Source organism: Hemiscyllium ocellatum, chromosome 28 (genome assembly GCF_020745735.1).
Source record: "Hemiscyllium ocellatum isolate sHemOce1 chromosome 28, sHemOce1.pat.X.cur, whole genome shotgun sequence".
Lineage (NCBI taxonomy): Eukaryota > Metazoa > Chordata > Chondrichthyes > Orectolobiformes > Hemiscylliidae > Hemiscyllium > Hemiscyllium ocellatum.
The window spans coordinates 27,595,977-27,611,391 of NC_083428.1; the positions used below are offsets into that span (position 1 = coordinate 27,595,977).

The 15,415-nt window shown below is 40.1% G+C and overlaps 1 protein-coding gene across 1 annotated transcript in view; it reads right to left on the minus strand.

Annotated features, from left to right (window-relative positions):
• The window catches only part of LOC132828817 (protein ENL-like), a 112,468-nt gene that overhangs the window by 34,389 nt on the left and 62,664 nt on the right, over positions 1-15,415 (minus strand). Inside the window, exons 4-6 of the mRNA XM_060845962.1 lie at positions 7,579-7,722; positions 6,289-6,414; positions 1,306-1,875 (exon numbers count right to left, since the gene is read on the minus strand). Of these exons, the coding sequence (XP_060701945.1) occupies positions 1,306-1,875; positions 6,289-6,414; positions 7,579-7,722 (840 nt within the window). The remainder of the gene's footprint in view (positions 1-1,305; positions 1,876-6,288; positions 6,415-7,578; positions 7,723-15,415) is intronic.

The window sequence follows — 15,415 nt, forward strand, 5'->3', positions numbered from 1 at the left end:
ACTGAGCTACAAATCCTCTCAAAACTCGCTAAGATATATAATTTTAAAAAAATAAATTCAAAGGACCTGCGCTTAACAGGAATATTGAATGCATCCAATTATTAAAGAAACAGCAAACTCTGGACTATTTTGTCTTGTACCCTGTGCTTATATTTTAAACAGATTAAAAAGATTCTCGAATTATTTTTATATCAGTATTCCAGAAGAGTTCCAAACAAATTCTTAAACAATGGAAAGAACAAGTGAACAGTAGCAGGAACAAGAAATATTTGTTTATTCTGTATCTTCACAGGCACCGTTATCTTTTTGGGGAATAGTGTAAAGCGATGGAGAGATTAGCAGGTTGATTATCAACTTTTGTTGACGTTGTAAATGCTCCTTCAGTAGTCAATAAATCCTGGTGAGGGATTTGAACCCCAAGCCTCTGACTGAGAGGAGGGGTGCTCCCATAAGACCTCCGATGATAGACTTTTACCAGAGTTTTAAAGTTTAATAACAGTTTACAACTTCCATGCTCATCAGTGTTATATTTTATTTTCTTGCAATTAGCAAGAATAGCAGCACAAATCAGCATCACCCCAAAGACTCCAGATCAATTTCATTCTTTAAAATAGCGGACTAATATTTTTAACATAATTACCAAAACTATAAAATGTAAGTAACTGTTCAATTAAACAACTGTCAATTCAGCAAATATTGTGTTAGACAGAATGGTATGGTTAGTTTTGCCTGCTCTATCAGAAAAGTTCACAGTTTATCTTCCAACACAATCTCTGAGTATCTAAAAATCTACCAATTTCACCACCAAAACACTATCAAGGGCAACTAGGGACAGGAAATAAACATTGATCAAGCATACATACGAGGAGGCTGCCAAAATGAAAAGCCAAATGCAGGCAATATGCTGGGTGGGAGGAAGAGACTTCTGTGGTTCCTGCTATGGACAATTGTTGTGGTGGTGGGGAGATATCGCTGCCCCCTACTAGTTCTTCCCGTCTCCCAGCTCCACAGTCTATTGGTTGGATTTGGATTCCACAATGACACAAAAGCCAGCCTGCAAAACAAATTGCTTCAACAAGCACAGCAAAAGTTTGTCCTTCTTCCAAGTTGGGAAACATAGTGTTTAATTTTCTTGGCCCACTGACAACAGTCTGGGTGGTGGGAGGAATGATAATTTGGGTAGGTTCAGTAACTCTCATAATAATTAATTTCACAATCTTATTTCTTATTATTCTGCAGTATTGAATATCAAAGAAATACACCCCTTTAGCAACCCCATTTAGATTTTAGTATATGGTTCTTTACCTCAGATTTGGACACCACTTCATCTTCTGAATTACAGTCATCTGAATCAACAGCCTTTTTCACCTCTTTCACATTACTTTCAGGTTTAACCTTCTCTGCTTTAACGTTCACTTTTTCCTTTTCTTTTTCGTTCAACTTCTTTTTGTCAGCATACGAAGAAGAAGAAGAAGAAATTCTTGGCGAGACACTTGGGAAGCTTTTCGATGACTCAGAAGTGCTTTTCTTTTGTTTTTTGGCATTGACTTTCAGTGAATCTGTGTTAGAGGGCCTCTTAATACTGGGCTTTGATTCCTGATGGAGGTTACCTCCGCCCTTGGGCGACATGCTATCTAGTTTAGACTCCTTGAAGGCAGGTTTTGGTTCTTTAGAAGTTGCCCTTGGAGTAGCCTTTTCTTCCTTTGAAGTCTTGCTCTCTGCCGATTTTCGTGATGACTCCTTGGATGATTTATTATGTTCCTTTTCTGGTTCTTTTACAGTTGGCTTGTTCTCAGTATCTTTTACAGGTCGCTCTCTGTGCTCTTTCGTGACTTTGTGAGGTTTTGAGGACTTGCTGCTTTCTCGGTTTGTGTCCTGTTTTGAAAGGACAGAAGTAATTAACAGAGCAACCAGTCACAACTTCAAACTTTAGGAAGTTGTTTGCAAACACGAAGGTTACTCAAACAACAGCACTATAGTGCAAAAATTAAACAGTGCTCATAGATAAATATTGAAAATATATATGAAAATAATTGAAAATTGCACATTTTCATTCATGTATTTTAACTGTAGACTACACTATGATCCCTGATAAGCTTGAGTGTTACCAAGGATCAATACCTAGATATTAAAAATTATTTTACAATACAAATGCAAGATTCTTTTTTGAAATGTGCTAATATCGTACTTTTTAACAGATTAAAATAAGAATTTGGACATGGATATCCTGAGGCTATAAGAGTTACAGAAATGTACAGCATAGAATCCTTCGGTCCAACTTGTCCATGCCAGCCATATATACTAAATTCATCTAGTCTCATTTGCCAGCATTCGGCCCATATCCCTCTAAACCCTTCCAAATCATTTACCCATCCAGGGTACCTTTTAAATGTTGTAATTGTACCAAGGTCCACCACTTCCTCTGGCAACTCATTCCATACACGCACCACCATCTGTGTGAAAATGTTGCCCCTTAGGTTCCTTTTAAATCCTTCCCTTCTCACCTGAAACCTCTGCCCTCTACTTTTGGACTCACCTATCCTGGAGAAAAGACCTTGTCTACTTACCCTATCCATGCCCCTCATGATCTTATCAACCTCTATAAGGTTACCCTCTGCCTCTTATGCTCCAAACAAATAGCCCCAATCTATTCAGCATCTCCCTATTGCTCAAACCGACCAATCCTGGCCACATCGTTGTAAAACTTTTCTGAACTCTTTCAAGTTTAATGACACCCTTCCTATAGTGTGGAGACTAGAACCAAACATAGTATTCCAAAATTAACCTGACCAATTTCCTGTACAGCCACAACATGACCTCCCAACTCTTATACTCAATGCACTGACCAATAAAGGCAAGTGTACCAAACATCTTCTTCACTAACGTGTCTACCTGCAACTCCACTCTCAAAAAGCTATGAACCTCGACTCCAAGGTTTCTTTGTTCAGCAACACTCCCCAGGACCTTACCACTAACCATATAAGTTCTGCCCTGATTTGTCTTACCAAAATGCAGCACCTCACATTTATCTAAATTAAACTCCATCTGTCGTTCCTTGGACCAATGGCCCATCTGATCAAGGTACTGTTGTACTCAGAGGTCCACTACACTACCAATTTTGGTGTCATCTGCAAACTTACTAACCATATCTCCTACATTTACATCCAAATCATTTATATAAATGACAAAAAGCAGTGGACCCAGCACCGATCCTTGCAGCAACTGCTGGTCACAGGCCTCCAGTCCGAAAAGCAACCCTGAGAGAAGTGATATCAGTACAAGTGCTTGTAAACTACTGGATATCTCCTAACCATCATAAACCTTGTTACGACATTGGAGTCTATATTGTATGCATGCTATGTTGCATCAATAGCAATACACAGAGAGACACGTTACTATAAATATTTATTGCATCGACTCAATAATAGCACTATCATCTTAGTATTAAAAGATGGTCAGCTTAAGTCTCACTCCAGGAACTGAGCACTAACCGGGCTGAATACTTTAGTGCAGTTCTGACTAAGTGCTCCATCATCGGGTGAGGTATTAAAGTAAGGCCCTAATGTATCAACTTAGATTACTGTAAAAAGGTCCTATGATGCCACTCAAAGAAAACCAAGGAGGTTCTGATCAACAACTAACCACAATCCAAGTAAATTAAATGGTCATTAGTTTCCTTATTTTCTCTACATTTCAAAAGTAATTGATTGGCTGAGAAATATTTTGGGATATCTGAAGATATAGGTTAATCTCAATACAGGTGCTTGTTTTATTTTAGTTTTACATTTGAATGCATGTCCTGTCTTTATGGCAAAATTACAAGATACAATCTCCATGAGATCTGTGTGGCACTCCCAAGTGTTAAATTTAAACAGGTGAAGTTTAACTTCCTCTTTAGACTTACCTTTCAGATATTCCAGCTACAAATATGCATATTCCACAGAGTGAAAACAATCATCATAAACAGAGTGATCACCACATTCTGCCATGTGGTGACAATTTAGTGATAATCCTGTAGTTTCATAGTTGTCTTCATGAGGAACTTATTTGGGATTCATATTTGCAAAAGCACAATATAAGTTTACAACAACAATAGAAACTTCAAAATAATAAGGAAATCCAAGGTGATTCATAAAACAAAGTTTGAGCCACAATAAGCTATATTACGTTAAATGCTAAAAGCCTGGTCAAAGATGTCTTTAAATGGCAAGAGACAGAGAGACAAAAAGATTTCGGGAGGGAATTCCAGAGTTTAGGGTTCCGACAACTAAAGGTACAGGCATTAAAGAGGGAGCAAACAAAATCTATGCCGATCATTTGGCAAGTATTGGAGAAGTGCAGATAGCTTGAAGGGCTGTGGGAATAATGGGGATTACAGCGATAGAGAGCACTGAGGTTGTGAAAGGATTTAAAATAAAGAGAAGGATTTTAAAATTGTTTGAATGGAATTCAATGTTGGCCAGCAAGCATAGGTACAATGGGTAAACAGAATTCAGTGCTAGTAAGGACCACAGGCAGTGGACTTATGGATGATTTTATGGAGGGTAGAAAATGGGAGCTGGGTCAGAAGTGCTTTGAGATAGTCAAGACTATGGCAACAGAGGCATTGATGAAGGTTTCAGCAGGTTAGCTGAAGAACAAGCTAGTCAAGAGATTAAGGAAACAATGGGAAATGGACCGGAAAAAGACAACACAGATAGGTTTGCTGAATAGGTAGACGGGAAACGAGTGAAATTTAGTGCAGAAATGTGTAAGATGGTACGTTTTGGGAGAACTGGGAACATGCACTACATTGAAAGATTTGCAACAGAGGTGTATGGATGAACAAAATGTCTTTGGGCTGTCTTTAAAAACCTTTGGATCTAAATGCTTGACTTTTGTGACAAATCATCATGATCATGACAGCAATAGCATAGTATGACATTATATCTTCACTGCAACATTCACTCTTTTTCCCATGAGGTAGATGAAGCAAGATCACATAAAATCATTAGAACAGTCCCGGCTTGATTTAAAAGAAAGAGCTTTTGTGCAAATCCAATAAATAATTAAGAGGTCATGCACAATCTTGCCAGCATGGTGGCTCAGGGACCTGAGTTTGGTTCCAGCCTCGGGTGACTGCCTATGTGGTGTATGCACATTCTCCCAGTGTCTGCGTGGGTTTTGTCTGGGTGCTTCGGTTTCCTCCACGGTCCAGAGATGTGCAGGTTAGGCAAATTGGCAATGCTAAATTGCTCATAGGGCCCAAGGATGTGCAGGCTAGATGGATTAGCCATGGGAAATGCAGGTTACAAGGATAGGGTTTGGTTGGGATGTTCTTTGGAGGGTCAGTATGCACTCAATGGGCCGAATGGCCTGTTTCCACACTAGCGATTCTATGATCTAGTAAGAATTGCACAGACATTACTGGTGATGGATAAAACCACATAGCACCACTTATCCTTTGAGTGGCACAGGGATGGACAGTGATGCCAAGATTACCATGTCACATGACTCCCAATGCTCCTGGCACCCTATCACTGAGAGATCAATAATTTAGAAGACCTTCTAGATTAAAAGCCACAACAAAGATACTTTCATAGCTGAGAATGGATAAAATTAACTTAATTATGTTGTTAAACCCATTATTTTAAGTTAATCTATTATGTGACTGACAGTGAAATTCTACTGACAATGTTTTTTTTCCATTCGTTCACCAGATCTGGTTATCACTGGCACAGGCCACCATTCATTACCCATCCCTAATTGGCCAGAGAGCAGTCACGTTTCAACCACATTGCTGTGTGTGTGAAGTCACATGTAGGCCAGACCAGGTAAGGATTGCAATTTCCTTCTCTAAAGGATATTAGTGAAGCAGATGGTATTCTTTCCAACTATCAACACTGGACTCATGGTCGCCATTTGACTCCAAATCCAGATTTTTATTGAATTCAAATTCTACTATCTGCTACAGCAGGATTCAAACATGGGTGCAAGAACATTACCAGGTTGAGGGTACCAAGTTGCATCTCCCAAATTCAGAGTCCTACGTTTTACAACTGGAGCTACTTGGACAGAGAAAATACAGTGCGGGTAGTTTGAGCCTTCAAAGATTGATCAATCAACTGGCAGAGATTTCCCACCAATAAAAAACCACAGATTCAATGGAAAGTAAATCAAGTGAAACCTAGCAGTGAAGGTGAAAATTTATCCTCAATGTTTCTCCTGGATTAGAATTTTAAATTTGAAAATAATTTCACATTTATAAAATATTCTGAATGTAGAACAATTCTGGGCTAAATAACTGACCTTTGACCCATGAGATGGTTTGCTTTTCTTTGGATCAGAGAATGCAGAGAGAGGAATTGTGGGCAGCATGGGATAGTCTGGACTTGGTCTGGAGGTTGTGTCAGTTCCTTCAGGCATTACCATAACCTAAAAAACAAAAGAAAGGCTGTCTGGCTATTTGTTACGTAGAATGATTTTATTAGGCAGAGATAATGAGGAACTTGAATACCATACACAAACTGAGAAGAGCATTAATGCGTACTGAGCCGCCACCACTTTAACTATGCTGACTAACAAATATAATGCCCCTGTTCCAACTCAGGATCAGCCTTCTGGAGTCCGGATTCACCATTTTAACGTGATTCACATAACATAGTCACCAGGAATACTGATACGCCACACACTGCAACACTGAAAAAGACAGCCAAAACTCCCAATGAACACTCCTCTTCAGAGCAGAGTCCTGCTGAGGAGACAATGTCATATGGTCATTATGTCACCCGGTCACTGTCAGACTTAGCATGCATTTTCCAATGCTCTGTAAATGAATAGGTTTATCTACTTTGTCACCACGTCCTCACATGTCAATGTCTACTTACTTGCTGAAATGTTATCTACCAGCTAATACTCTCTGTCGCAACATGAAACTTTAAAACCATTCCACTTCAGAGAATTCCTTCTAATCCTGGATGCATAAAATTTCCATTTGCCTGACAGGTCTCTGCTGTCTGCATACCTCGACTTTTTTCTAGAAAGCAGAAATCCTCCATATAAAAGGCAAACAGATTATTTTTATGTTTTGCACCCTGGCGGGGGGAGGAGAGGGGGTTGCAGAGTAGAAGTACGATGCTCGATTGTATAACTTGATTTCAGTTGGATTGGGTACCTCTCATATTCAAAGCCAATTGGAGAATTTTCTTTTAATTAACTCACAGAATGGGGGCACCATTGGCTAGGTTAGCATTTATTGTCCATCACTAATTGCCCAGATGGCAATTAAGTGTCAACCACATTGCCGTGGTCCAGAGTCACTTGTATGCCATACCAAGTAAAGGCTGGCTTCCTTCCCTAAAGGACTTGAGTAAACGTTGGGATTTTTGAGGTGATTAGATCCTTAATTCCAGATTTTGATTGAATTCAAATTCCACCATCTGCCATGGTGAGATTTGAACCTAGAAAATTGCTTGGTTCGCTGGAATAATAGTCCAACAATAATACCACAAGGTCATCAACTCCTCTTCAGCATATATTCAGTACGATATTACTGGAATATAAAGTCAAAGCCTGCATTACCTGGCGACTGAAACTTACCCCTCCTGCTTTCAAAAGCTTGCGTCGAAATTCCTTGGTTGGGTTGTTAAAGGTGAGTTTCTCACAACGTAGATGATTCACAGGTGGATTCCCTTCCAGATTTAGAAACAAATCATATGTGAAGAAAACCTTTTTGGGCTCTTCCTGATGAGGAAAAAAAAAACAAAATATTTAGAGTCTTGCTACTCTATACAAATGCTAAATATTTTATCTATAAAACATGATCTTAATCAGTGCATTTAAATCAAAAATCAGAAAACAGCAGATTAAAATACCATCTGCTCATTTAACTTTGCTACTTTACAAAGTTCATGGCATTCCAATGAAAAATCAAAGTTTTTCATTCTGACATCAGACTTCCTGCTTTCACATTTTTTTTCTGACTTACAGTTTAGGTTCCTGCCCATTTAACAAATTGCACATGCAATTACATCCAAGAATAATGAATAAATTTCACTTTAAAAGATAACAGACTAAAGTCCTGAACATATTTGTACTGACATGAGAAGACACAAAAACATTATTTCTCAGTAATATATAATGTTACACCTCATGTAAGTCTTCTGTCTATTACACTTCAGCATTCTAGCCTATCACATACTTCAAGAATAAACTTCCGTTGTCACACTCAGAAATTTTGTTGGAACAAACAAATGCCCCAGCAATAGAAGCAAAGTGTCTACATCCTCTTAATTCATTAAGCCCATAAAAACAGGGTTGTCTCTCCTACAGCCTGAACCCTATAAGAATTCATATTTAGTTAACATAACTTAGATGTTTGCATTTATAGCAAGTTCTCTGCAGCCACAAGATATGCTTGACTAATTAGGAACAAAATAGTGTCCACTGCAAATCAAGCCAAACATGATTTTTATTGAAGGCACAGCATACACACGTGATCAATGTGCGTTGTGCTGTGCTGTTATTTTAAATATCAATGGTCCAGTGGATGCACCCTCTTACAAACACATGGCTGAATGGGAACTAGGTAGCAGGATGGAAGTCTCATCACTGCTATCTAAGACAAATCAACTACTTGCTGGCTTTCTCGTTGCATGACTTCTCCTCACTGTTGGTATGATTCCACAAGCATTTGGTATTTTCAGTAGTTGACTGAAGTTGATAAAAGCAAATGGTCTAGTCAGCGTTGAGGAATTTTCTCTGACTTCAAGGCTTCTGCACAAACCTGTTGCAAAACAAGGCTACTTGGGATGAGGAGTTACACAGAACTTCCTCATGGAATAGAAAATGATTAGGAGAATGAGTGCAATGCAATTGATTCATGCACAAGGACACCCAGATCCCTCAGCACCTAAACTCATTGAGGTTTCTTTCCATTTAGATAATATGTTGGTCTTTCTCTTGTTCTGACCAAAGTGGATAACCTCACACTTATCGACACTAAACTTCATCTGTCAAATTTTAGCCCGTCCACCTGACCCTTCCATATTTCTTATTTCTTCATCGCAACTTAATTCTCCACCATTTTAGTATGATACACTTTCGACCTCTACATCTAGGTCAATAATATAAATTGTAAATGGCTACAGCCTGGGAACCTATGGCACCTTCTAGTTACATTTTGTCAAAGATCAATCCAAAGAAAAAGACCAATTTTTCCCGACTCTCTGCTTTCAACTGGTTAGACAATCCTCTGTTAGCTAATAAATTACCCCACGCCCCATGTGGTCTTTCTTTGTGCATTAACCTTTAGTGTGGCACATTATCAAATGCCTTTGGGAAGTCCATATACTATGTATAGGGGATCCCCATTATCCATATTGCTTGTTTCATCTTCAAAGAACTCTAGCAAATTAATCAAAAATGATTTACCCTTCAAAAAACAATGCTGATTCGGATGGATTGTATTTTGATCTTCTAAATGACCTGTTATTACTTCCTTAATAACAGATTCTAACAATTTCCCTCACTCCATATCTATAGTTCATTAACTATTTAATGCTCTTGGTTTTGTTTCATTCATTTCCAGGATGTGGGCATTGCTGTCTAAGCTAATTGACTACCCTTAATAACCCAGAGGGCAGTTAAGAGTCAACTACATGGCTTTAGATCAGGAGTCACGTGACAGCCAGATCAGTTAAGTATGGTAGATTACCTTTGTCAAACAACAGTTATGAACTAGATAGGTTTACAGTGACAATTGACAATGGTTATATGGTTGGCATTAGGCTAGTTTTTTAACGCAGTTTTTTCACTGAATTCAACTTTCACCATTTGCCACGTTGGGATTTAAACCCATTTCTCCAGAACATTAGCCTGGATTTCAGTGTTAATAGTCCACATGCAGAACCTAACTCCCTGCTGTCACATTGTCTCTGGCATTTTCATGCCAACTTTTCTGCTATGGGTTTGACGTCCATATTAGCGATCATAAAGCCCCAAGTAAACAGGTTCTGACCACTAGATGGTGCTATGTTGCCCTTTACCCCAAGCTGAAAAATGCACAGCGAGTTCTGCCAAAACATCAAAGCCCTGAATATATTACCCGAATCAACACAATTGGCCTGGTCTGCTGGACCTAAATATTAGCATAGAATCATAGAGACATACAGTATAGAAACAGATCCTGTGGTCCAACCCACCAATGCCAACCAGATCACCTTTATTTATATATAGTCCCATTTACCAGCAGTTGGTCCATATCCCTTTAATCCCTTCTGATTCATATACCCATCCAGATGCCTTTCAAATGTTGCAATTGAACTGTCTCCACCATTTCCTCTGGAAGTTGATTCCATACATGCACTATCCTCTGCGTGAAAAAAATGCCCCTTAGGGTCCTTTTCAATTTTTCCCCTCCCATCTTAAACCGATGTTCTTCAGTTTTGTACTCCTCCATGCCAGGAAAAAGATCTTGTCTATTTACTCTAGCCATGCATCTCATGATTTTATAAACCTCTATAAGGTCATCCCTCAGCCTTTGTCGCTCCAAGGAAATTAGCCCTAGTCCGTTCAACATCTCCCATCGCTCAAACCCTCCAAACCTGGCAATATCCTTGCAAATCTTTTCTAAAGCCTTTCAAGTTTCACAACATTCTATATGAGCAAGAACAAAATTATACACACTATACCATTATGGGCCTAAACAATGTCCTGTATAGTTGCATCATGACCTTCCAACTCCTATACTCAATGCAGTGTACAATAAAGGCAAGCATTCTTCACTATCCTATCTACTTGTGACTTCATTTTCAAGGAACTATTAGCCTGCACTCCAAGGACTCTTTGTTCAGCAATACACCCCAGGACAGTACCATTAAGTGTATAAGTTCTGCCCTGATTAACCTTTCTAAAATACAGCACCTCACATTTATCTAAATTAAACTCCATATGGCATTCCTCGGCCCATTGGCCCATCTGATCAAGATTCCATTGTGATCTGAGGTAACCTTCTTCACTGTCCACTACACCTCCAATTTTGATATCACCTGCAAACTTACTAACCACATCTCCTATGTTCACATCCAAATCATTTACATGAATAGGGTCGCATGATGTACTACTTGATTGGGAGAGCTTGGGAAAACACAAGAGTGCAGTGGAGGTTTTGCAGCAGGTGTAAGAATCTGGGGTCACCAGAAACAGCATTCAAGTCTGCAAAAGAAAGATGTCCGTTCATATAGCTCCATGCATGACTTCATCAGATTGAAATATGCTTTATGATTAACAAAATGCATTTGGTCACTGCTATAATGTAGGAAACATGACAATCACTTTGCACAAAGCAAGCTTCCACAAACAGCAATATGATAATCATCAAATAACATGCTTTTAATGACTAGATTTGTGGTGTAAATATCAGCAAAAACACCAAGAAGAATTTCTTGCATGTCTTAGAAAAAGTGACATAGAAGCTGAGGGAGAAGACAAGGGCTTAGTTCAACTTAAACCAAAATAACTGCAAACGCTGGAAATAAGAAACAAAATCAGAAATCACTGGCAAAACTAAGCAGGTCTGGCAGGACCCATGGACAGAAATCAGAGATCTGAAGAAGTGTGCTGTTCAGTTTTTCGAACAATTCTGTTTTTGTGCTTTGGTTTAACTTCTCATCTGAAGGGCAGTCCTTCCAACAGTGTAGCACTACCTTAGTACTATACTAGCAGGTCAGCATAGAGTTTGTGCTCAAGTCTCTGGATAAAGTTAAAAATCACAAAACACTAGGTTGTACTCCAAAAGGTTTATTTGTAAGTATTTTGGAGAGCTGCTCCTTTGTCAGATAGCTGTGGAGCAGGATCATAAGACACAGAATTTATAGCAAAAGTCAGTGTCACGCATGCAACTGATACAATATATTGAACAAACTTAGATGGCTGTTAAGTCTTTCATATTTTAGAATGGTTTGGAAGTTTCAGTTCATTAATATGCAAGTCCCAGAACTTCTTTCAAATCACATTCTTAGATGACTTAAGGTTATTTAAAAAGGTGACACCTCAGCTCAGTCAATGCATTAAAGGTGTGAGGTTAGAGTCTGTCTGTATCACAATCTTGAGTCAGATTGGTTCTATTTCCAAAGTAGGAATTTATAAAATGCTACACATCTTTAGATCATTGGAATCTCTTTTAGGGTAGAAGTGACCTGTACAAAAAGGACGGATTGCACCTAAATTGGAAGGGGACTAATATACTGGCAGAGAAATTTGCTACAGCCAACTGCTTGGGAGGATTTAAACTAGTACGGTGGTGGGGGGGGGGGGGGGGGGGGGGGGGGGGGGAGGTGTGGGGAGACCCAGGGAAATAGTGAGGAGAGAGATCGATCTGAGATGGGGACAGCTGAGAACAGAAGTGAGTCAAACAGTCAGGGCAGGCAGGGACAAGGTAGGACTAATAAATTAAACTGCATTTATTTCAATGCAAGGGGCCTATCAGGGAAGGCAGATGAACTCAGGGCATGGTTAGGAACATGGGACTGGGACATGGCTCAGGGATGGGCAGTACTGGCAGCTTAACATTCCAGGATACAGATGCTACAGGAAGGATACAAAGGGAGGCAAGAGAGAAGGGGGACTGGCATTTTTATAAAGGGATAGCATTACAGCTGTGCTGAGGGAGGATATTCCCGGAAATACATCCAGGAAAGTTATTTGGGTGGAACTGAGAAATAAGAAAGGGATGATCACCTTATTGGGATTGTATTATAGATCCCCCTAATAGTCAGAGGGAAATTGAGAAACAAACTTGTAAGGAGATCTCAGTTATCTGTAAGAATAATAGGGTAGTTTTGGTAGGAGATTTTAACTTTCCAAACATCGACTGGGACTGCCATTGTGTTAAAGGTTTAGATGGAGAGGAATTCCTTAAGTGCATACAAGACAATTTTCTGATTCAGTATGTGGATGTATCTACTAGAAAAGGTGCAAAACTTGACCTACTCTTGGGAAATAAGGCAGGGCAGATGACTGAGGAATCAGTGGGGGAGCACTTTGGGGCCAGCGAACATAATTCGATTCGTTTTAAAATAGTGATGGAAAAGGACAGACCAGATCTAAAAGTTGAAGCTCTAAATTGGAGAAAGGCCAATTTTGACATTATTAGGCAAGAACTTTCGAAAGCTGTTTGGAGGCAGATGTTCACAGGTAAAGGGACGGCTGGAAAATGGGAAGCCTTCAAAAATGACATAACAAGAATCCAGAGAAAGCATATTCCTGTCAGGGTGAAAGGGAAGGCTAGTAAGTATAGGGAATGCTGGATGATGAAAGAAATCATTTTGTGGGCAGCACGGTGGCACAGTGGTTAGCACTGTTGCCTCACAGCGCCAGAGACCTGGGTTCAATTCCTGCCTCAGGCGACTGACTGTGTGGAGTTTGCACATTCTCCCCGTATCTGCGTGGGTTTCCTCCGGGTGCTCCGGTTTCCTCCCACGTCCAAAAATGTGCAGGTTAGGTGAATTGGCCTGTAGTGTTAGGTGCAGGGGTAAATGTAGGGGAATGGGTCTGGGTGGGTTGCGCTTCGGCGTGTCGGTGTGGACTTGTTGAGCCGAAGGGTCTGTTTCCACACTGTAAGTAATCTAATCTGATCTAAACTAATCTAAAAAAAAGTTGAGGGTTTGGTTAAGAAAAAGAAGGAAGCATATGTCAGGTATACACAGGATAGATCGAGTGAATCTTGAGAAGAGTATAAAGGAAGTAGGATTATACTTAAGAGGGAAATCAGGAGGGCAAAACAGGGACATGAGATAGCTTTGGCAAATAGAATTAAGGAGAATCTAAAGAGTTTTTACAAATATATTAAGGACAAAATGGTGACGAGGGAGAGAATAGGGCCCCTCAAAGATCAGCAAGGCGGCCTTTGTGTGGAGCCACAGAAAATAGGGGAGATACTAAATGAATATTTTGCATCAGTATTTACTGTGGAAAAGGATATGGAAGATATAGACTGTAGGGAAATAGATGGTGACATCTTGCAAAATGTCCAGATTACAGAGGAGGAAGTGCTGGATGTCTTGAAATGGTTAAAGGTGGATAAATCCCCAGGACCTGATCAGGTGTATTCTAGAACTCTGTAGGAAGCTAGAGAAGTGATTGCTGGGCCTCTTGCTGAGATATTTGTATCATCGATAGTCACAGGTGAGGTGCCGGAAGACTGGAGGTTGGCAAACGTGGTGCCACTGTTTACGAAGGGCGGTAGAGACAAGCCAGGGAACTATAGACCGGTGAGCCTGATCTCAGTGGTGGGCAAGTTGTTGGAGGGAATCCTGAGGGACAGGATGTACGTGTATTTGGAAAGGCAAGGACTGATTCGGGATAGTCAACATGGCTTTGTGCATGGGAAATCATGTCTCACAAACTTGATTGAGTTTTTTGAAGAAGTAACAAAGAGGATTGATAAGGGCAGAGCAGTAGATGTGATCTATATGGACTTCAGTAAGGAGTTCGATAAGGTTCCCCAAGGTTAGATCTCATTGAATACAGGGAGAACTAGCCATTTGGATACAGAACTGGCTCAAAGGTAGAAAACAGAGGGTGGTGGTGGAGGGTTGTTTTTCAGACTGGAGGCCTGTGACCAGTGGAGTGCCACAAGGATCGGTGCTGGGTCCTGTACTTTTTGTCATTTACATAAATGATTTGGATGCGAGCATAAGAGGTATAGTGGACAGCGAAGAGGGTTACCTCAGATTACTACAGGATCTGGACCAGATGGGCCAATGGGCTGAGAAGTGGCAGATGGAGTTTAATTCAGATAAATGTGAGGTGCTGCAATTTGGGAAAGCACATCTTAGAAGGACTTATACACTTAATGGTAAGGTCTTAGGGAGTATTGTTGAACAAAGAGACCTTGGAGTGCAGGTTCATAACTCCTTGAAAGTGGAGTCGCAGGTAGATAGGATAGTGAAGAAGGCTTGGTATGCTTTCCTTTATTCGTCAGAGTACTGAGTACAGGAGTTGGGAGGTCATGTTGCAGCTGTACAGGACATTGGTTAGGCCACTGTTGGCATATTGCGTGCAATTCTGGTCTCCTTCCTATCGGAAAGATGTTGTGAAACTTGAAAGGGTTCAGAAAAGATTTACAAGGATGTTGCCAGGGTTGGAGGATTTGAGCTACAGGGAGAGGCCAAACAGGCTGGGGCTGTTTTCCCTGGAGCGTCGGAGTCTGAGGGGTGACATTATAGAGATTTACAAAGTTATGAGGCATGATTTGGAGATGCCGGTGTTGGACTGGGGTGTACAAAGTTAAAAATCACACAACACCAGGTTATAGTCCAACAGGTTTAAGTGGTGTTAACAGGTTCCAATTAAACCTGTTGGACTATAACCTACTGTTGTGTGATTTTTAACAAAGTTATGAGGGGCATGGATAGGATAAATAGACAAAGTCATT